Source organism: Dipodomys ordii, unplaced genomic scaffold (assembly GCF_000151885.1).
Source record: "Dipodomys ordii isolate 6190 unplaced genomic scaffold, Dord_2.0 Scaffold32, whole genome shotgun sequence".
In the NCBI taxonomy this organism is placed as follows: Eukaryota; Metazoa; Chordata; class Mammalia; order Rodentia; family Heteromyidae; genus Dipodomys; species Dipodomys ordii.
In genome coordinates, this window is record NW_012267248.1 from 5476833 (window position 1) to 5500371 (window position 23539).

General features: G+C 36.9%; 1 protein-coding gene across 2 annotated transcripts in view; it reads left to right on the forward strand.

Annotated features, from left to right (window-relative positions):
- Fars2 (phenylalanyl-tRNA synthetase 2, mitochondrial) overlaps positions 1-23539 on the forward strand; it is a 429795-nt gene that overhangs the window by 228423 nt on the left and 177833 nt on the right. For both annotated transcript variants that reach the window (XM_013016736.1, XM_013016737.1), the window contains exon 5: positions 5878-6038. In XM_013016736.1, coding sequence (XP_012872190.1) covers positions 5878-6038 — 161 coding nt within the window. The remainder of the gene's footprint in view (positions 1-5877; positions 6039-23539) is intronic.

Genomic DNA, 23539 nt, shown 5'->3' on the forward strand with positions numbered 1-23539 from the left:
CAAAAATCAAAAGCAGCACCAAAGAATAAACCAAAGAAAAAGGAAAGACAAAAAGAAAACAAAATAACCACAAACAGTACATAAAAAAACCTCTCCCATTTCTTGAAGTTCATTTTGATAAGCATCATTTTATGTGATCATATGCACATAGTTATTGAGCCCTGTGATCATTTCCTAAGAATATAATCCTTTGTTCTCACTGTGTGAATGTTTAGAATGCTGTTTAATTAATCATATCCAGGTATAATTATTTGTCTTTTACTGTCCATTGGGTTTGCTTGTAGATTTATAGACACATTCCTTTATTAAAAATATTTTTCACAACAGCCCAATTAATAAATAGGCTAAAGACTTAAAGAGAGATTCTCAGAAGAAATAGTGAGTATGGCCAATAGACATATGAAGAGATGCTCCACATCTCTGACCCTAAAAGAATGCAAATCAAAAGAACATTGAGATTCCACCTCACCCCAGTTAGAATGGCTATTATCAAGAAATAACAGATGCTGGTGGGAGTGTGACTAAAAGGGATTGTTACTACACTGTTGGTAAGGATGTAAACTTGTTCAACCTCTCTGGAAAGCAGTATGGAGGTTCCTCAAAAGACTCAGCATAGAGATTCCCTATAATCCAGCAATCCAACTTCTAGGCATCTATCCAATTAATGACAAACCAGGCCACACTGAAGCCATTGTTTACCATAGCTAAGATATGGAATCAACCAGATGCCCCTCAGTGGACGAATGGATCAAGAAAAGGTGGTATATTTACACATGGAATTCTGTGCTTCTATCAGAAAGAATAACATTGTCCCATTCCTAAGGAAATGGAAGGATAAAGACCTGAAATTCATAACTAGTTCCGGTGACATGGTCTTTAGACATTTATTTGTGGCTTCCCCCCCCCCTTTTTTCCCTTCTAATTCTGGGACTTGATATGTGCCACTCCTGCTTGTTAGGTGTTATTTTATCATCTTAGTCATACTTACTACCCTGAAGGGTTGCTTAACTTTTCATTTAATAGCCTACTTTCTTCCATAAGTATTAAGTTGTCTTTTTAAGCAAGTACAAAGCAATAAAATAAATAGTTTAGATAACCAAGACAAAGAGAAAATTAGAATAAGAAAATTAAACTAGGGCAAGAGCCTAGAGAATGGGCAGTTAGGAGGTGACCTGCACATTTGGCTTCCACCATCCATGGGGTCAAAGTAAAAAGTGAATTATTATGATCAAATATGCAGTGGCATCCTTAACATTAAAAGCAACTTGGTTGTTCTGGAAGAAAAAAGCCTTTTGTGTTTCCTAGACTCAGCAGCACTGTTTTAAGGTCTTGGGTTGGTTTGTTTCCAGAGGCTTCCTGCAGAAGGCCAAGTACTCCTTATTAGAAGCTCTTGCTGCTATTCTCATATTGTAGTGGGCAATCTGTAAGTCAAGAAGGGACAAAAGTGTTTTGGAGGCAAACATTAATACTGATCAGCAGCTGGATACCAGGTCTTATCTTGTAATCTTCTGTTGTATCTTATGGTCACAGACAAGCTTTTTTTTCCCCCATCAGATTGTGTGAATCATCCACAATTGTAGGCAGTTGTGTTGGTTGAAACATTTCAACTCACCAGGATTCAAGATGAAGAGAATTAAGCAATTTGTAGGTGCCTCACATCCCCACTAATTTCCAAGGTTACAATTGTAATGGCTTTTAATATCGAGAGAGGAAAATGGAAACTGACCATGAGGGAGAGACAAAGAAGTTCATGTCTACTAGTCATGCAACTTTACTGAAAGACTAGTACCAGTGTTGTTCTCATACCTTCTTAGAAGGATGAGTCAGAAAAGAAATTAAAAGAAATCCAAAAGTACAAAATCCAAAACACTAATGGTCCAAAGCCATTTCAGATAAGGAAGAGCCATCCAGTATCTGAGGTACTTCTTTTCATTTCTTATTTATATAGGCACATGTTGTAAAGCCTCCCCTATCTCTGTCCCCCATTTATCCTGTTCTGTCCCAGCCACCCTCAATTAAAAAAACAGAATGGCTGCTTGTAGTTCTTGTAGTTTATCAGAGGTTGCTATAATGATACCCCATTGTGTAGACATAGTGTGATTTATTTACCCAATTCTCCATGGGTAAACATGTGGGTTGTATATAACCTTTTGAATTGTAAACAGTACACTAATAATTAACCTGATAAATTTACAATTTTCCATGATACATTCTAGAAGTTAAAGTAACAGATGGTGTGCATTTGTAATTTGGATAGTTACTGATGTATTATATTCCTTAGGTCAGAAGATTTCAAGCCCACATTCATCCCACCAGCAATGTGTGAGCTTGTTCTTGTTCCCTTAGCATTGCCACCAAGTGTGTGGTCAGATGTTACTATTTTTGCCATAGAAAAAGAAATTGTTACTTGGTTCAGTTTTATCTGCATTTTTAAAAATTAAATTCTTTATTTGTTTAAGGACTATTTTTCCTTGTCTTTGAATGTTTTCATATTCTTTGCCCATTTTTAACATTAAATTATTGTTCTTTCTCTTGCCTACATTTAAGGACTCTTTATTACCTTTTGAGGGATGGGGAGATTAGTCAGGAGGGATGGATGAAAGGAGCAAAAAAACAATTAATAGATGTTAAGTAAAATCAAACACCCCCAAACCTGCTGCTCTTTCAGTTACAGATACTGCTTCCTAGATACTTTTATCTAATATTTGGCAATAAATATGAAATATTTAATGATTAGGAAAGAAGCCTGCATTAGACAACTCTCCCACTTACCTTGTTTATTATTTTGTTACTTGAAATGAGTTAGAGAATGATGTTTTAGAGTTGTTAGTCAAAGGAAGTATACCAGATTTCAACTAGCTGAGAGAATCTCATTGTGATGACTCATGTGTAACATGGTAAATATTACTAATAAGAATGTCTTTGAAAATAACTTAAAAGAGTTTTAGATGATTTCACCACTAACAATGTAACAAGTGGCTTTAGTTAGTAGAGTATACACATGAGACCTCAAGTATATTGTAAATTAGTATGACTTTTGTCAGTTTGAAAAATGAAGTTGTTAGTCTAGCACCCGTGGCTTATGCCTATAATCCTAGCTAATTGAGAGGTTGAGAATGGGGGGATCAAGGCTGAAGGCTAGGCTAGACCAAAAAGCTCCTGAGACCTGTTTTCAATCCATAACTGGGTGCAGTGATATGCACTTGCCATCCTAAGTTATGTGGGAGGCTGAGATCAGAGGGTTGTAGTTAGAGGCCAGCCCCAGCAGGAAAATTCATGAGACTCCTCTGTACTGAGAATAATTGGACTGGGTTGTGGGCACCTGTGATCCCAGCTATGACAAGAAGCTAAAAGTATAATTTCAGCTTAGGCATGTTCCTAAGTAGGAAGTGAGACCCTATTCTAAAATTAACCAGTGGAAAATGTGGAGGCATGACACAGCCTGACAAGCCTAGCAAGCATGAGTCTCTGAGCTCAAACCCTAGTATGGAAAAGAAATTAATAAAGTTCTTTTTTAATTTCAGCATATTGGAATCTTTGAACTTCAGAGTTTACTTTGTGACCCTCATTTCTACTCATATTAAGCAATAACATAGTAAAGATTCATTTTGTGAGTTTTATTTTTTCTATCATTTAACATTTATGTAACTTCTGAGAGCATTAGAATCTACTATAACATATAAACCATTCTTAATTTTGAATGTTTCCATATATTTCCTTTTAAAATTATATTGCTCCAGATACCTTACTTTATCTTTTTGCTTTTGTTGATTTTATTAGGATAAATCCCCCCATTGAAATGAACAGATAATATGTATGTTCATTTTTATGGAACTTCAGTGGTATTGCTGTTGGCATTTTTATAAAAATACACAATATAACAGCAATAAGTGGGACTATTGGAACCAAGGAGATTACTAGGATTAAGAATGATTCCTCAAAATAATTCTTCCTTTAATAGTACAAAATATTGTATCAGCATTGTCAGCATTCAAGTCTTTAGTTGGTCACCAGTCTCTCGAAGATTTGCATGCATCATTATGAATTCTTTTAAAATATTGCCCCTCTTATGCTGGCAGGCACCTGACTACTTGTTTAGGAGCAGGTGACATTGTTCTGTGATTCTGTTGGTCTTGGGGTTAAATGTCCCCCTTAGTCCTCACTTGAAGGATCAGTGTTCCTTAAGAACACACTGAATTGGCAACTCACTTTTCCTTATAGACACCATTCTCCCACTAACTAGGCTCTTCTCCTGTCTATCATTTTGTTTTTGTGATGGCATTTTGAATACTTGATACTCATTTACCTACTGAGTCTTTGGATGAAGCCTACATTCTTTGTAGTTAAGAAGCCTACATTCTTTGTTGTTTCCAATGGTGGCAGCAGTGGCTAGAGCAAGTAGACTCCTCTTCTGTGCTCCCAGGGTCTCACTTGCTGGGTCTTGTCATCAATGTCCAGATGCCCCTCCTCAGCCTCTCTATGCTGACAGTGCCAGATTGAAATCAGGAGGGCTATGTTCTTATCATGAGCTCAGTGTCCTCAGCCCAGCCGGCTAATGTGAGAATCCATTTCTTAATAATTATGAGAATGATTGCCAGCTGGTTGCTGGTGTCTTTTTCAGCTACTTCCAGCCTTCTGTGGTCTCTCAATGTGGCCCTTCCTGCTTCCCAGACAGTAGTGACCTCCTTCTCCACCAGCCAAAATGGTGAAATCTCATCCTATTCATGGGTCCCACCACACACACAGGCAGGGGTTTCTACAGGCCAAGCGCCTGGGATGGGATTCTGGGGGCCTATCTCACCCTGCTTTAGGACCCTTTTCATCTTCCAGGGTACAGTGAAATGATGTTTGTGTTATGAACTCTTTTTTTTGTTTTGTTTTAATATAAAATACTAGTTTTTTATTGAAAAGGTGATGAGCAGGGGGGTTACAGTTACATAACAAGGTAATGAGTACATTGGTTTTAAATATAGTTTACCTATCTCTCATTTTCTCCCATTTACCCCTCCCTTCACCCCTCTTCCCCTAGTTTTAAGGTTCATATCCAACATAGTGACAAGCAAGTATCAATGTTGCATTATTTCATCCTTTGTCCTGCTGTTTCTGTGATTCTCTTTGCCCTCCGCAGACTGAATAATCTTATATACACGACACAAGGTACAGAAAACTAAGAGAAATGGAAAATACAAAAAAAAAACCCTATATACAAGACATAATAAGAACCTCTTGTTCCTGTATCTTGGAGTTCATGAACTCTTCTTACAAGCTTTCAGGCAGTGTGAATCACTTCCTTGCCTTCCTCGACATAGTTCTTTGTATCTTCTCATTTACTCTGTCTACTGTATGTGAAATATATCTTTAGAATTCATATCCCTGATGTAATAAGAATGGGACACTTTACTATTACAATAAATGATACTAGATAGACATTTCACCTCAGTTTGCTTACTCCCTATACTTGCCCCCATTAGGGACAGAGGCTATTTTCCTTTCTCTTCTGAAAATGGTAGATTTAGTGGGCTAAGTGTTTGACTCAGAGCAAGCATAAATTATAGAAAAGTCCTAACTCATAGGCAAGAACCAGGCTAAAAAGAGCCTGGGCTTTATTTCAGAAATAAAAGATACAATTCCAAATAGGAGGACTCCAGAGGGCTTCCCTGAGGAAAATAAAGGAGACAAAAGTAAGGGGAAAGACAAGGAGAACAAGAAAGGGATAAGATTGACACCTACTTGGATATATCCACAGCTGTTCCTCTTCACTTTCCCACTATTAGGACATCAGTCATGCTCACTGGTAATGAATGACCAGGGAAGGCTGTGCTACCTATCTAGTGTTTATACTTTCATAAGTAGTTTTCTTCTGTTTCCTGATTGCAGCTGGTGCTCAAGATCGAATTGGCTGGGCATTTGGCTTAGGCTTAGAAAGATTGGCCATGATTCTCTATGACATCCCTGACATCCGGCTCTTCTGGAGTGAGGATGAACGCTTCCTCAAGCAGTTCCGCGTGTCAGACATCAATCAGAAGGTGAAGTTTCAGGTAAGATGTCTTGCAAAAGTTAACTAAATAACAATCAAAATGATTATCTGGGATGGAAACAATTTGAGCAAAAGAAGCTCAGAGTAAGCTCAGAGTACCTACATACATACACAGATGCATATATACATTCATTCATGCCAGGTCCATAAATATTCAAAGGATTCTTAAGAGAAATTTCTGGAGAGAAATTCTGTGCATGGGGAAAGAGAATTATCAATCTTCTAAGCAGAGAACCAGCTTTTGGTTTTATTCATGGTCATTTAATAGTATTTCATAATACTATTAAATTTATCCTTTCTAATACTAAAAGACACTGGCTTATGGTTTGTATTTATAATGTACTATATGACTTTTACCATTTTAATTTCATTCTATTGAAAAGCTTATCTTTTGTATACATATAATATAGAGGCTTTTTAAAACAAAGTTGTAAAATGTCTATCTTCTTTTTAGAATGTTGAATATACTTACATTTCAGACCTATATGATTGGCATTAATTCATCATCATCTTTGTATTTCTTTTCCCAATTTCCCCATCTATTCTTTATTCTTTTTTTAGGAAGTGAGGTTTATTCTTTTTGGTTTAGGCTTCTGTTTTATTTCTTCTGTTGCTATTTAATTTTTACCACTTAATCTGATTTTTACTGGTTACTGTATATCAAATATATATGTATATATATATATATATATATAAAATTCATCACACCAATATTATCAAATATACAACTTCATGTAATATTTAACAAATTCATAATGATATAGTTTTATCTACCTCTATTTTTGTGTTCTTGTCAGATTTTATTTTCACATATATATAATATAATAATTTATTTCAACATTTGCTTCAAAAAGTTAATTGTGTTTTTAAAAAGTTATTTACTTTATTGCTGTATTACCCTTGCTATTTACCCAGTCTTTTCAGTAGATCTTGGTTTTCTCAGTGATCATTTCCTTTATTCTGAAGAACTTCCTTTTTTTTGGTCAGTCGTGGGGCTTGAACTCTTGGCCTGGGAACTCTCCCTGAGCTCTATCACTTGAGCCACCACTCCATTTCCGGTTTTCTGGTGGTTTATTGGAGCTGAGTCTCACAGACTTTCCTGCCTGGGCTAGCTTTGAACCCTGACTGTCAGATGTCAGCCTCCTGTGTAGCTAGGTTTACGGGCCTGAGCCACTGGTGCCCAACAAACTTCCTCATTCTTATAGGATGAATCTTTTTCAGCTTTTATTTGTCTGGAAACACCTTTGTTTCATATATGTTTTTATGGGAATGTTTTCTGTGAATGTAGCTCTCTAAATTTCTAGATTCCTTTTTTTTTCTTTTTGCCAGTCCTGGGACTTGAACTCAGGGCTTAGGCACTGTCCCTGAACTTCTTTTGTTCAAGGTTAATGCTCTACCGTGTGAACCATAGCACTGCTTCTAGCCTTTTCTGTGTGTGTGGTACTGAGGAATCAAACCCAGGGCCTCATGCCTGCTAGTCAAGTACTCTACTACTAAGCCACATTCCCAGTCCCAATTTCTAGTTTTTAGTTTCCTCTTTCAGCACTTAAACCTATCATTTCATTGCCTTTCTTTTTTTGCCCTGGTTTTTAACAGTTAGACCATCTCTAGAATTTTCTGTCTATTGTCCTATCACGGAATTAACTGTATAGGCTAATGTTTTCAAGCATTTAAAAATTTCTCATTTTGTCTCTCTTGCAACAATTCTGTTCCATGTAACAAGGATCTCTTTTATTCAGTTTCCAGGAGCCTGTTCCTCCTTTTCTTCAAAGTCCTTATAAGCAAGTCTTTTGATGACCCATAATTTGACCACTACTATGTTTATAATGTGTTAGAAATTCTCAGATAGTATAGAGTTTCTCTGTCATGCTTCTTACTTCCTCCTTAGCCTTTCGGAGTCTTAACATCCAAATTTCTACAAAATGTTTTCAATGTAAACTATCCCTTTTATCTGTTTGTGTTCAAAATTCTTTTACATTATCCAATCATAATACCATTTCCACATTTTTAGAAATTTGTGACGAGCAGGACCTTACTTCTAGATACCAAAATATATGTTAGTTTCTGATTGTTGCTATGACAAATTAGATAAACTCAATTGCTTAAAACAATATGAATTTAGTACTTTGCAATTATGGAAGGCAGGAAATTAGTCTAACTGACATTAAGTAAGGTATCAGCAGGGATGTTCCTTCTGGAGGCTTGAAAGGAGACTGCATGCCTTTATCAGCTCTAGAGGCTGTCCTTGTTCCTTGGCTCACAGCTGTACATTCTGTGTCCCTGTTTCCCTTCACCTTCTTGTTAGATCCCCTCACCAGTCTGAATGTCATCTCCCTCTAACAAGGACTTTTGTGACCAACTGGGTACTATTGAGATAATTCGTGATAATCTCCCCAATGAAGACCCTTTCTTAATGACATCTGTGAAGACCTTTTTGAGTATAAGATAACTTATTTACAGAGTTCAGGGATGTGGTCATATTGGGGGAATGTTATTTCTCCTGCCAACTATTTCATTTTATGTTCAGTTTCAGCATGCAAACTGCTTGCTTTTAGATATAACAGTTTTGTTGTTGGGACAAATAATGCTGTTGGTATTAGCAAATTTTTACTATTTGCACAGGGTGATCATGTTTATGTAGGTAAGAGGGGACTAAGGGATTTGTTTTGTTAACTTAAACCATTTGTTCTATAATCTTAAGAAGACGCTTTTCCCCAGGACCTGGGTGGGAGAGAGTATTGTCACAAAAGGGCCAAAGCTTGCTGGCAGTCCTAAGCTTATGTGTATTCTTGCTTGGGAACTCAAACAGCTTTTTGAGAACCCAGTTGTACAGAAGTAATGGAATATTCCTTTTCCTATAGCTCCTTTCAGGCCCTCACAAATTTTGCTTCAGACTCTCTTGGCATCTGGGGTAATATCCTCTGCAGTCTTCATGCTCTTGTAAACCCACCCTTTCAGCTGTGCAGATGGTCTACTTGGGACTAGGATCAGTCTCTCAATTTAACAACTTGAGGCTTCATCTATATGATTTTTTTGTTGACTACCTCAAAAGCTATTGTTCAGATTTAGTAAGTAGGAAATTCAAGTTATTATGTAATTTATTTTTTACTTTTTGCCAGTATTGGGCCTCAGAACTCAGCCTCCTGAATAGCTAGGATTACAGATGTGAGCTGCTGGTATTAGGCTAATACTTTTATTTTAATTTTTGTTTTTTATTTTATATATCTCAAAAGCTTTGCTTGTTCTGGCTGTCTTAGCCCACCTGGATCATGCTTGAGACAAGTAGAAACACAGTATGATTATTTTGTCATTGAAGTGTTTCCTTGTTCTATCCAAGAGTTTGTTGTACAAAAGTTCATCTCAAGCCAGGTGTCAGTGGCTCACACCTATAATCCTAGCTACTAAGATGGCTGAGATCTGAGGATTGCCTTTCAAAGCCAGCCCAGGCAGGAAAGTCCATGAGACGCTTATCTCTAATAAACTACCAGAAAACCAAAAGTGCCACTCTGGTTCAAGTGGTAGAGGGCTTGCTTTGAGCTGAAGAGCTGAGGAACAGCTCCCAGGCCCAGAGTTCAAGCTCTAAAACTGAAGGAAAAAAAAAAACAAAATTGTATTTGGGCCTTTGCTATACATACTCCTATTTATCTTAACGCTCAATTTCAATGCATTGAACAGAATGTTCAATAATCAACTTTTATTCATTCTTCAAAAGTCTGTAAATTGTGACTTCAGTATTTAGGCCTACATAGAGAAATATTTGTTATGTGAAAAATACTTGACATTGTACATTACAGTTATACATTTACTTAAGCACTATTAACTATATGTTTGTCCTTAGTGGCTCACCAATAATTCAGACATATTGGCTACTTTCTCCTAGAATCTGTCTCAGATACTCCTGCAACAGGAGTGTTTGAGCATGAATGCATTGGACATTGTTCGGAAGGCTTTGTGTACCTTCTCACTATTCTCTGATTGTTACTATTATTTTCCTCATTTACAAATGAAGAAACTAGCTACGTAGTCCCCTTTGTAGTAATATATGTGGGTTTCCTCAATCAGGGTTTCTAGGAGCTATTTCCTAAACTTTATCCTGACTTTATATTCATAGATTATTTATTCAGATCCAAAGAATTAAATTTTCCTTACAAACCTGTAATTGGTGTATAAGTTACAGAAAAGGAGATCATTGAGATTAAATGACCTACTTTATAAATTTATAAGAGTAAGCTACATATATTAATAGATCTAATGTGTAGACCAGTCACCTATGAGTCTTACTCAATATAGTATCTAGCTTATTTTTTCTGGGACGTTTGTTAAGTTGGCTAATGGTGCTGGTTCACAAATACACTTGGACCTGAAGTAATGATGGGCAAAATCATTAAACTTGCCATTACCTCCTCTGGTACCTCATCTGTAAAGTGAGGTCAGATTCTCTGTGCAGGTGATAAAACTTACTTCATCGATAGCATTATGCAGAGCTATTATTTTTTATATCTTTTATGCTTAATCTTGAAATTCCCTGCTTTGGTCTTGTCCTAACTTTGTTAACTTGAATGTCAAACAATGTCCCAATACTTTACACATAATTAAATGTTGTGAATTGCCTAACTTCTTCCCTTCTTTCTTCTTTTCCTCCCTCCTTCCCTTCCTCCTCCTCCCTTTTCCTTCATATGTATAACTGTCCAGATGAAGGGACTATGGGAATTGCACTGGCATCAGAGATATGCTTGTGCACTTTAAGTAATTTGTGAAAGAAAAAAATTGAAGTAGCATTGATTAAATAAGATAGAATGACAAAGAACTTGATAGTCATCAGCAAGACAGTGATTCTGAGTTTCTCATATTAGTCATATCTGCTCAGCCATGCCTAGATGTACAAGGGAAACTGTCAAAGTTTATGTGTGCCCTTTCTTTGGCTGCACTCATAATTGTTTGATCACAGGATGCTTCTTAAGATACGGGCTGATTCTTTCCACTTATTTATGTATGCCTTTTTGTAATCACAGTTCAGCATACCACTCATCTGGATATCAGTTTATTGATGCCTGGCCACTTGTTGGATGCTATATGTGAAACACTGAAGTAAATACTTTGTCTATTATCAGAGCTTTTATTTATAACAATGGATGGGGTGGTTAATATAGATCTATTTTATAGTTCATAAAACTCAATCTTGGTGCCACCAAGTAAATACCATAGTAATACTACTAGTAATTGACAGAACAAGAGAACCAGAGATCTTCTGTAAGTTCTGTTATTGCTGGTACAGAGGTACTATGCTAGATGCTGCAATCAGTAAAGTGAAAATCATAATTCCTTACTTCAAGTTACTTCTAATCTGGAGGTAGAGACAGATTTCTCAAGTGACATTTTAAAAATAATATGAATTAATAGTGAAGCCACATATAGGTAGTTGTAAAATTTCACTGGTACTGACCAATGAATGTGGAGGTCAAAAATTTTCTTCCCTTCTTAATCCCTTTTTGCTAGTTAATTTTCTAAATCCTTCCTTGTCTCTCCAGAATTGAGCTTGAGCCTGATTACTTGATAATCTCCCTGGCTTGGAAGAGCTCCTAGATCTGGTTTTGCTGTCATTATCATAAATGGAGTCTGATAGAGACTGAGTGCAGGATTTTGGTGTTTCCTCATTCCATTCTCTTGTAAATCTATCCAGCTGTAAGAATCCTACAAGCTTGTGTTGCAATGAAAATTAGATTTTACTTTTTAAAACTTTTTCTATGTGTGTTGTCTCCATCCTACCAAATTCAAAGTGTATTACATGGTTTCTTTTGCTGAGAAGGAGATGCTCATGCTAGAAGAAACTAATAGAAAGAAGCATAGAAAGAAATGGGAAGATAATCACACATAGACCTTTTATGTGGGCAGTAAGCATGATTGACTTACAAATCAGAAGAGATGCTGTGATAAGTATGCAGACCTATTTGTACTGAGAATCTTTATACTGCTCACCTGAAGCATTTATAACAATGCCTATTGCACTGTGTTCTATCCATGTTAATAATTATTTGCACCTCACCAATACCCTTCTTACTACCACCATGGCCACCCTCATAACTACTTCTGAGCAGACTATTGAGAAGAGCATCTTTATTCCTCATGATTCTTGGTCTTTTGTGTCCTCAGCTGCCTTCTGCAGCTAGCTTCACCACCATTGATGTTCTATAACCTGTGTCTTATGAGACTAGAATCTTGCATTGGCCCATAGTCTATTCTGTGTGATGGACTGAGACTCCATTTACATTGGAGACTGTTGGCAGAAGCCTGTGGATTTGACTATTTTTGTTATGGTTTACGTAATTAGAAAATTGCAGCCACAGTTTCTTCTTGTTTATTAAAATACTTAAAATTCAAATGATTTCTTGGTATCATCCAGCACCATTTTCTTGCATTGCAATGATGTGTTTTTTGTGACCTTTATATGTATTCACATGTGATATCCTAATTATGTTTTGTTGGCTTTCAACCTAATGGAACTGTACAAGAACTTCCTGTTGATAGACAACATGTTAAACCTTGAGTCTTGCCAGTATCTATAAAACTGACAAATTATGGGCAATGTATTTTAGGAATCATCTGTCAATCTAGAAGAAATTCTGGTATTACTAGTGTTGAAATAAGAGGAATAGTTCTATTGCTATACTGTCAGAAACATCTAAACTGGGCAATCATAACTGATGGGTCATAAAGCCAAAAGGTTTTAGGCAGAGATTATCAGATTAGGCAGGAACTGACATAGAAATATAGAACATATCATATAATTAAGTGCTGATGGGAAGATCAGTGCTTTTGGGAAGATAAGTGCTTTTTCCTGATAAAAATATGGAAAAGGAATTGATACAGAATCATGTTAACATAGTTGTAGGAATGCTTTTGACGTTAACCAGGAGAGGACTCAGTTAAAAAATGGAATAAATAAGAATATAAGTAGTAAACTTTCAGTGATACTCGAACTCTTCGCACTTATTCCCTCAGGACTGAAAGATGATGGCAGGAGTATCAAATGTTATGCTGTACAACAACAGAAGCAAGAAACAACTTTTACTTGCTTTCTTCAGTGTGTCCTCCCAGATGTTGCTAAGTCTCACCTTCAGGATGACACAGGAGGTCTATGAGGATGGCCTGTTCTTCCCTGGTATTTAGACCAAGTGCTTATGCATTATTGCGCAGGCAACAGCACCAGATTATATAGTTAGGCTATGTCAACAAAATGGGACTTTTTACTGAATCCTTAAAAGAAAAAGTAGACTGTTGTTTATGAAATTATGGAAGCTATTCTGGCCTAAAATCTTTTATTTTTTTCTGACTAGTATTTGAAATCTCCCTTAAGTTTAGCCCTTTGACCATTAGTCAAACACAAACTGTCCCTTTGCCTAGAACTGGTCATGCCTACTTCCATGGAAAACTGGGAACTATTTGGTTATGCAACTTTTGTTTCTGTTTAAAAGACAGCACAGAAATCAGTGTCATTCTGAAGCACTCATCTGACTTATTGACCAAAAATGAAAAGAGTACTGAAATGCTAATTTCAAGATAACCCAATCTAGGAATGAGAGTCCAGATTTTTCAAGACACTAATGAATGGAGCATCCCCCTTTCCCCTCCCCACCCCACCCCCGCCATACACACACACATGTAATTCTAGTTCCTCAGGAGGCCAAGATAGGAGGATGGAGCTTCAATGCCAGTCTTGTCAGGGGAGTTTATAAGGTTCTTATCTCCAACCAACCACAAAACAAACCAAAAAAACTAGAAGTGGAGTTGTGACTGTGACTCAAGAGGTAGAACACCAGCCTTGAGCAAAAGAGCTAAGAGACAGAATGCCCAGTTCCTGAGTCAACTAGAGTAGAGAAGTTCGTGTTATTGATGTAGGACCACTAATCAAAGTAATTTACCTTACTAGAATTAATTAGTCAAGAAAAGTAAGAGTAACTCTTAAGTGACTGTATGTTTTCCTATAGAAAAGAGCAAACATCTATTCACTGTTTGAATTGAGCATTCTTCTGCTCTACCAGAGACTGAGAGGAACATTAGGGTTTATCTAATATGTAGGTCTCACGGGCTGCCTGTGTTTTGACAGAGGAACAAGAATTTGCAACTACATTTTGCCACAGTTTTTCAAATTGTGCATTTATGTTGACACTTTTGTATGTAATCTTGTGTGGAGAAAATGAAGGTTTAAGAAAGCAGTAAGTCATAGTAAATAGCCTAATTATTCTTTGTCTCTTGGCTAGTTAGTGAATTAATTGTTTTTTTTTTTTCAGTGTGAAGAAAAATTGTATTTTTCCCACAGTCCCTAATGAAATGTATAAATGATAAGATATAACTTCCCAGAATAGTAAATTATAAAGAGATAGCCCTTGGAAGAGTTCATCTGATAGAGTTGGAACTCCTGAGTAACTACTACCAGGAATCAATTTTATATTTCTTTTTAATCCTTTTTTCCATGATGAAGAATCCTAAACTTGTGTTTTTAGATTTGTTGAGTAATAACAAGATAAAGCCTGCCATTTTGGTATGGATTTGTACCACAGATTGTTTTAAAGAATAAAAACTCTAGAAATGTAGTTTCAGACCCTCTGTTCCCCAGGTGTTGTTCCCCTTCCTGCTATCTTCCTTGGAGATCACCAATCACTTCCTTTGGATATTTATTCTTATGCTATTGCTGAATTTATATGTGTCAGAAAAAGAAGTTTTAAAAAAATTTAAATCGCTTAGCCATAGCATTTAAAAAGGAAAAATCCAGAATAATGTGGGAGGAACTTCATGAGCAAATTCTAATATTTCTATGTAGAGGCAGTGAGAAAATAGTAGCCTCCCCTCTCTCCCACAAACCCCTCCCAAAACAACAACAACAAAAAAAAAAAAAAACAAGTGAGAGGATTAATCAGATGCTAAGGCTTTTTTTCAAATACCACAACAATTGTGAGAATGTGGAGGTGATTCACTCATAAGCACATAGTCACCATGGAATGAAGGAAGATCCAAGAAGCATAGCTGTCCCCAATATGCATGACTTATGGAAATACTGGCACTGTGAGCAGAAGCAAGATGAATTATCTTTTAGCAAGTGGTTCAGGGATAATTGGGTATCTACATGATAAAGATGAAAGTTGACCCCATAGATCTCATTATTCAGAGATGAATTCCAAGGGGGGTTGTAGATAAATGCAAAAGGGAATTTACTAGCTTACTGCTTTTGAAAAGAAAAAAAGATTCTCATTGGAATAAATTGAATTGAGGAGATTGAACTAATTGAACTATGGTAATGTAAAATTAAAACCTAATTAAATGTCTGATCTCAAAAGTTTTGAAATGGTATTTATTTAAAGTGGTTGCTGAAGTTTTCTGTAGAGCATTTTATCAAATTAAGGATGTTTCCTTCTATTACTAGTTGGCTAAGAATTTACATCATTAATACATGCTAAAATGTATCAACACCTTCAATATATTTTGAGGTGTTCTTGTGATTTTTTACGCTTTATTCTGTTACTATGGTGATATTTGGTTGTTTTGAATGTTAAACTAATCTTCTATTCCTTAAAAAAGTATGTATATATATATATATGTATAAATATCTTGGTTATAATACATTATCTTTTTATATAGTTGTGTGTTTGATCTGCTAATATTTGTTTAGGATTTCTAAAGTCTTTGTTCAGAGATTTATTAGCCTGTAATTTTCTGTCTCATCATATTCCTCTCAGGTTTTAGTGTTAATATTTGGCTACTTTACATAAAAGAAATGCAAATCAAAACAACATTGAGATACCACCTCACCCCAGTTAAAATGGCAAAAATCAAGAACTCTAACAACAACAGATGCTGGAGGGGTTGTGGACAGAAGGGAACCTTACTTCATTGTTGGTGGCGATGTAAACTTGTTCAACCACTTTGGAAAGCAATATGGAGGTTCCTCAAAAGACTTCACATAGAGCTTCCCTATGACCCAGCAATCCCACTTTTGGGCATTTACCCAAATGTTTACCAACAAGACCGCACTAAAGCTACCAGCACAACTATGTTTATTGCAGAACTGTTGACTATAGCTAAGACATGGAACCAACCCAGATGCCCCTCAGTGGATGAATGGATCAAGAAAATGTGGTATATATACACAATGGAATTCTATGCCTCCATCAGAAAGAATGACATTGCCCCATTTGTTAGGAAATGGAAAAACTTGGAAAAAATTATATTAAGTGAAGTAAGCCAGGCCCAAAGAAACATAGGTCCCATGGTTTCCCTTATTTGCAATATCTAGTATATCTATGAGTCAAGCAGAAAAGGTCAGATAATGTGATGTCAGGAAATTGAACCCTTAGATAAGTATCTTAATGTTCTTTTCTTTCATGCATGTGTTTCTAATGCACTTATAAGATTATCTACTCTTTATTTTTATAATTATACATATTTTATGATACTATATGGCATTTATAGATATAGGTATGTGTTATATGATATTTAAGTCAAGATATGCATCTCTTTTATATGTTTACCACATAAGAATATGTCTCTGAGACTCTTCTTTTGGCTCTTTTGAGCATATACATAAATTACTGAAGTATATGGTTATTCTGCTTTTAATTCTTATGAAGAACCATTTTTCATAGTGGCAACATTATTTTACATTCTTATCAACAGCACAAGCCTCTATTTTTTCACCCCTATTTTTTTTGGTGGTAGTAATAATAGGGTTTGAATTCCAACCTAAATCTTTTTTTAAGATCTTTTCTGATAACAGCCATCCAGTGAATATGAAATAAGATCTCATTGTAATTTTGAATTGCATTTTGTCAATAATAATGGCATGTACTTATTGGTCATTTGTATATTTTTGCACTAATATCTGTTCAAGTATTTGTCCAGTTTTATTTGAGTTTCTATGTTTTTTCTCATTTTTACATATCTATTAAGAAAATCATTCACAAATTTTGCCATATTGCTATTTAACAATATAGGTCACATTATAGCTCTTTACATAACGTATTGAGACCATCATTGGCTACAAGGTAATTACTATCTATATATGTTTTTGATGTCTGTTTTTGTTATCTCCATTTTCTGGATACATATCTTACTTGTTGGTTTCATATCATCAACCTACCTCTTCTGCATTTAAGTTTCTGGAGGAGAAATATTGATTCTAGTGTTCTTTTAAAATTATTCATGTATTTATTCTTTCATATGACAAGGCATATGCATCTCCTACCATTTTTGAGTATATGTGATGGGAAAGAATGGATCTCGGATTAAGAACATTTGGTTAGTAGATCTATTTTGATTAGTTACTAGCTCTTTCGTCCTAGCCTCTCTGTCACTGTTGCTTGTCTCAGGTTATTTTATGTTCTCTGATCCTATAAGAGTAAGTTGTATTAACTTGTCTTCTCTGCTAGTCAACCTCACATTTCACTGTTATTCCTGATATTCATTTTGCCATAATCTTGCCAGCTTAGAAAAATAACAAAGTGGTTAAGAAACAAAATTATGACTGTTTCTGGGCCCTAATTCTTCTGGAAAAATCATGCCAAATGATAGGAAGATCACAAAGCTAGTTTCAAATTCAAGATCAGAAGAACCAGAAGCTGATAATATGTCATCAGGAAGTAGAACTACTAATCTTTAACTTTTACACCTCCTGTAGAACTATTAATTCTTAAGCCCACAAGGGGTACAGTCAGTTCTCCTTCCTAGCAACTTTCCTTATAGGTAAAAGTATCTGGACCATTTCCTCCCCGTGGGCATTCCCGTGGCTGCTGCCTCTACAGTGGAGAGTGGGTGTTGATAAAAGACCTGGTATATTGAAGAAACCCTCTCTGTGTTGGCTAATGATGCCAACAGTGCAAAGCATTATCCTTTTTCTGGTTCTTTCTATGCCTGTCTTTGTCCTTCCATCTTTCTCTCTGTCTTTCTTGCTGTGTTTTTCCAATTGACATTTTCCCTCATTCTGTTTATGCTCCACAATGTGGTTCTGATTCAAGTTAGGTTGTTAGCACAGCAAGGAAGAAACAGTCCCAGGCTTCATGGAACACACAATGGGAGCTATTTCCCTGTGAGTTTCTGAGACTACAAATGTTGCATGTGCAATTTGGCAGCACAAGTAACATTATCTGTTACTCTAAGCATCTACTCTTGTGCTGGGCATCAGGCTTACTAGTGCATATACAGAGAGTAAGAAGTTCCTGTCAGGCCAAAAATGGGAAAGAAAGTGAAGTGCGATAAAAGCCTGATGACAAGATACAGCCAACTTCTTATGAAAGGAGTGTTCTGAGGGAGGGTGGGAAATAGGCATCTGGGAACAGGAGATAAAGCCCTGGCTGTGTGTGGATTGTCTCTGGGAAACAACAACACATTCCATTTCGTGATCAGATTTCCATATTAGACAAATCTTAGTGCTAATAATTTGGAGAATTGATTGGGGCTATGTGGCTATTCAAGGCCTAAAGCTGAAGAAAAAACAAATAAGAGATATAGAAAGAAATTAGCACTAGATATTTAGGAGACAACATTGAAAGGCTTTGGGGGCCTGATGTGAGACAAAAGGACATTGACTCAAGTTACCTTCTAATTGATATCCAGCTGTCATTGAAAATTAAAGGGTCACTGTTAGATCTGGGTGCAGTGGTTACATGCCTATAATCCCAGCTACTTGAGGAGAATCACTGTCTGAGTTCAGCCCCAGGCAAAAATGACAACAAAACACAAAAAGGGATGGAATGTGTCTCAAGTGGGAAAGCTACTGCCTGAAGTATAAGGCTCTGAATTTAAACCGCAATATAGCCAAAAAGGAGTCTTTGCACTGTTAATAATTATGTTGCCTCTAAGGGTGCAAACAAGGACAGATTGGGCCAGGCTAACATTTATCACCATAGGTAAAGAAAAACTTGGTGCAGATGATTCCCTTGCATCTGTCTAAGGGAACTGAGTGAATGAGAAACAGACAAATGTTGCATCCGAATCTGTCCAAATGAATGTATTAGGGTAAAAATTGATGCTTTGTTATTGTTGTTGTTATTGTCTTTGTTTGTTTTAAGCGGCAAAGTCCTCAGTTGAGCCTTTGGCTGCAGATAAGGCTAGACCCAGATGGCTGTTAATTGTGGAGAGCAAGTAAGAACTGAGAAGATGAGAACTAAGACCATCCTTTTGAAAGGATGGTCCAGGAGGGCTATGTCTAAGGGTGTGCATGTCACTTCCAACAGTGATGTTGGTAAATAGGTACTAGCACAAGTTGGTACAGGGGAATTACTGGTAGGAAGACAGTGAAAAAAAGATTAAGCAGTCAGGTGTAAGGCCTCTTCCACAAAAGTGATTCAGATGATTAGTGGGGTAGTCAAGAAGAGGGATTGTGATCTTACTGTGTTGTTTGCAGTTGATTTCTTTTTTCTTTCTTAAATTTCTTTGGTATATCCCCTTTTTTCATTGCTTTTGATTGATGTATCTTTTGCCTTATATATAAGTTTATCTGATTTGGGGAGGGGAAGGGGAATCACAGAAATGGGGGGACAAAGGGTGAACCAGCTCAGCAGTGATACTCATTTACTATGTTGGAAATGAACTTTACAATTTACGTGGGAGGGGGGTGTTGTGAGGGGGAAAAGTGGGAGAAAATCAGGGAGGGTGTTAAAAAGTGGGGTGGGGCGGGAATTGCATAGCAGGCATCCAGTTCTCCACATCCTGTCTAGCTCACTCTACTACTGGCTGTGACTGCTCTAGTCCCTTGAACCTTGCCTAAGGATAGTTAGAGAAATGCTAATCATCATGGAAGCTCAATTGAACATTTTTTTTTGAAGTTTAAAAGCACAGTTGTTCTGAGCTTTGAGCAGTCTCTTCTCTTATATATTTCTATATATTAAACAGTAAATGTTTCTTTCTCAACTGAGGACTAAAAATAAGGAATACAAATTAGAATAAGATACTGTAGTAACTGCTATTTACATTTAACTGAAATAATCTCTTTGAGTTTATTTTGGTAGAAAGGTAAGATAGTGAGAAGAGGATAGTGAGAGTTCACTTGAATTGTTTCTGAAAGTTTTGACATCTTGAATATTACAGTATGCCTTCACATTTGGGGGTGGTGACAAACTGTAACCTCTTACCTTTATTTCACTCTTCTGTACTTACTTTGCACTTGTAATATTGTACTGCCATAACATTTGTATCTTCTAAAAGCAATTTCAGTTTGTCCTCTTTCCAGTTCAGATTTCTGGGTGGTGGTGGTGGTGGTGGTGGAGGTGGTTGTTTTGTCAGTTTTCTTCTCACCCAGTTTCCCAATTAACACCTTGTTAACTACATACCTTCTACATATAAATCATATTGTGCCATTTACCTTTTGTAAGGAAAGAGAGAATCTGAAACACATTCTTGTTGATAGATTGATTCCACTTCGTGTACTGGTACCTTTAGGTATGGAGCCTCCATATCACAGAGAAAACCAGGTTGTTTAATCTGTTCTAGAGCTGGGAGGAAGAAGATTCTTGGCAGGCCCTGGCAGCAGGCTCCTTCCCTGAATGCTTATAGTACCTATGCAGGCATTTCCAGCTGTAAGCCTCAGCAACCAAGTCTGACAGCTGGACTCGTCTCCCTATCAGCTTCCACTCATTTCTCTGAGGAAGAAGCACTGAACCACTTCCATTGCTGTGCCACTCTGAGATCATTTTCATTTATTTTCTCATCCTGAGGTTAGCTATATTTCCTAGTATAGCAAAAATAAATAGGCTTACTGACTGTTCCATTTTCAGATTTTTCATGAAGACTTGGTAACTTTACACTCAAATGGTTATTCATTTATTATACTTACTTCCACATATTGCATCTATTAAAGACAAATGTGTAACCATTAGTATGTAAATTGAACTTGGGCCTGAATAAATGAGGTAGAGTATCAAACTTTATTTATTGACTAATTAATTTTATTGTAATCAGAGGAGAGCCTATAGAATGTTTAAAACTATGCACTATGAGCTGCATGAGTAAAAACAGATGTCAATTTCATTTTGGCCTGGCTTAATTTATGCCCACTTTGTGACTTATGGGTCTAATACTTTCATTTCTAAGTGATTTCAATGTTTACTTAGCGATTAAATAATAATAGATAATTTAATGGTCAAGGTTGTGGAATCATATAAAAGAGAGTCTCACAGAAGCACAGAGAAGTCTTCCCTCTTTTACATAATTTAAACATTACACAATGTATGCATGTATCAAAGCATCATACAATACCCCATGAATAAGTATAATTTTTTTAAAAAATATCAGTTTAGGGCTGGGAAGGTGGCTCAGTGGTAGAGTGCTTACCTTGCATTCATGAGGCCCTGGGTTTGATTCCTCAGCACCACATAAGCAGAAAAGGCTGAAAGTGGCACTGTGGCTCAAGTGACAGAGTGCTAGCCTTGAGCTGAAGAGCTCAGGGACAGCACCCAAGTCCAGAGTTCAGGCCCCACGACCGGACCAAAAAAAAAAAAAATCAGTTTAAAGGTAGTGGAACTGGGAGTGTAACCTAGGGGTAGAGCACATACTCAGCATATACAACTCAACCCCTGGTCCCAGTAAATAGATAGGTACATTATAGATAGATTAGATAGGTAGATATGAATAGATGGGTAGATAAAAGAAAACCATCTGTAAAGAAGGCATGGACAGGCTTTTTGTTGTATTGCCCATATTTGGCATTTGCACAAATGACACAGTTTCTTCAGAGCCCTCTGGTGGTCACACTTCTTGCCACTCTACATACCCTCACTGGTGGCCTAGTGATGCCAGTCCTTGGGTGGGTCTTTTGCCCTCCAGCCAATTACACAGTTACATAAAAATTTTTTTTTGGTCGGTCATGGGGCTTGAACTCTGGGCCTGGGCGCTGTCCCTCAGTTCTTAAGCTCAAGGCTAGCGCTCTATCTACCACTTGAGCCACAGTGCAACTTCTGGCTTTTTCTATTTATGTAGTGCTAAGGAGTCGAACCCAGGGCCTTATGAATGCAAGGCAAGCGCTCTACCGTTGAGCCACCTTCCCAGCCCCTACATAACCTTTTATACACCAAGAAAATGCATTTCTAATTAAGTTTACAAATTTGTTTCACAGTCACAGTTGATGTACCCAGATTATAACATCTGACTCTCCATCCTGCTGTGTGTCCTACCTCTGTGCTGTTTCTACCAAGTTCTCTGGCTTCTTATCTATCCACTGTTTCTTGCCCATTCTGCTGTATTGCTCAAGCCACACTCTGCTCCACCAGGCCAGACTGAGCCTACGGCTGAGTGCTTCAGTAGTTCTCTCCAAGCACTAACCTGTACAATTTTACCCTTTAATTTCTGTCTGCTTTGTCAGACCTTTTGTATCCAATTAATCATTTCCTTGCTTAGACCTGTTGTCTCCATGTTGAACATGCCTTAAAAATAAATAGCCCCTCTATAAATGAAAGATCCACTTTGAGTTCTGGGTTTGTGCTACATCCTCCTAGCTCCTTCCTACTCTAGCCTTTACCCACTTTATCTTATCATTGGGAAAATCTGTCATGTAGTGTGAATCTTTCCTCTTCTGACTGCTCTACATCTTTTTTCTATATTTCTCTCTATATAGTAAATCTACCAAGGGAGAGTTTAGGGGATGGCATTCAGAAATCATTTTTTTAACATACTCCCAGTGATTCTTACATGTTTGAGTGTTTGAGAACCCATGGCCACACTGTTGTAGTAAGAACTTACTAGGTTCCTTTTAATCTGGTTCTTGCCATTTCCAACAATCCCCAAAATACATTATTACTATCATATTTTGACCATTTCTCAATAATTCCTTGTGGCTTCCAAAGGGATCTTCATCTCCTTAATATTTGTGGGGAATCTTGATCTCATTCATATATATATATAGATATACACACACATATTTATGCATATATATGTATATGTATTTTTTTCTGGTACTGAAATTTGAACTCTGGGCCTTCTTAGTGGGCTTACTTGCTCAGTTCTCTCACTTGAGTCATGCTTTAAGCATGTTTTGTTTGTTCTTTTTTGTCTGTTTTTGTTTGTTTGCTTGCTGGTTATTTTGGAGGTCAAGTCTCTGAAGCTTTTCTGCCTTGGCTTTTAAGAATGAGCTCCAAGTCTCAGCCTCCTGAGTAGCTAGGATTGCATTTGTAATTCTAGAACTATAATGCAGCCTCCTAAACATTTTATCTAGGGTGTTTTTCTTTAAATGCCCGAGTTTCTCTTGTCTCTGCTTTCCTTAAGCCCACCTTTTAACATCACATAGTACTCAAGTTCTCTATTGCTCTGTTGCCTCAGCAAGCCTTTAATAAGAATATCTGTTGTGATCTGGATCCTGTGCTCAGTTATCTCCTTTGTTCTTGTCACATGCTTCCATGATTCTTAGCCAATTTTTTAATTTTTCTCAGGTCCTTGGAAATACTCTATATCTTTTTTTTTTTTTTTTGGGGTCCGGTCGTGGGCCTGAACTCTGGGCCTGGGCGCTGTCCCTCAGCTCTTCAG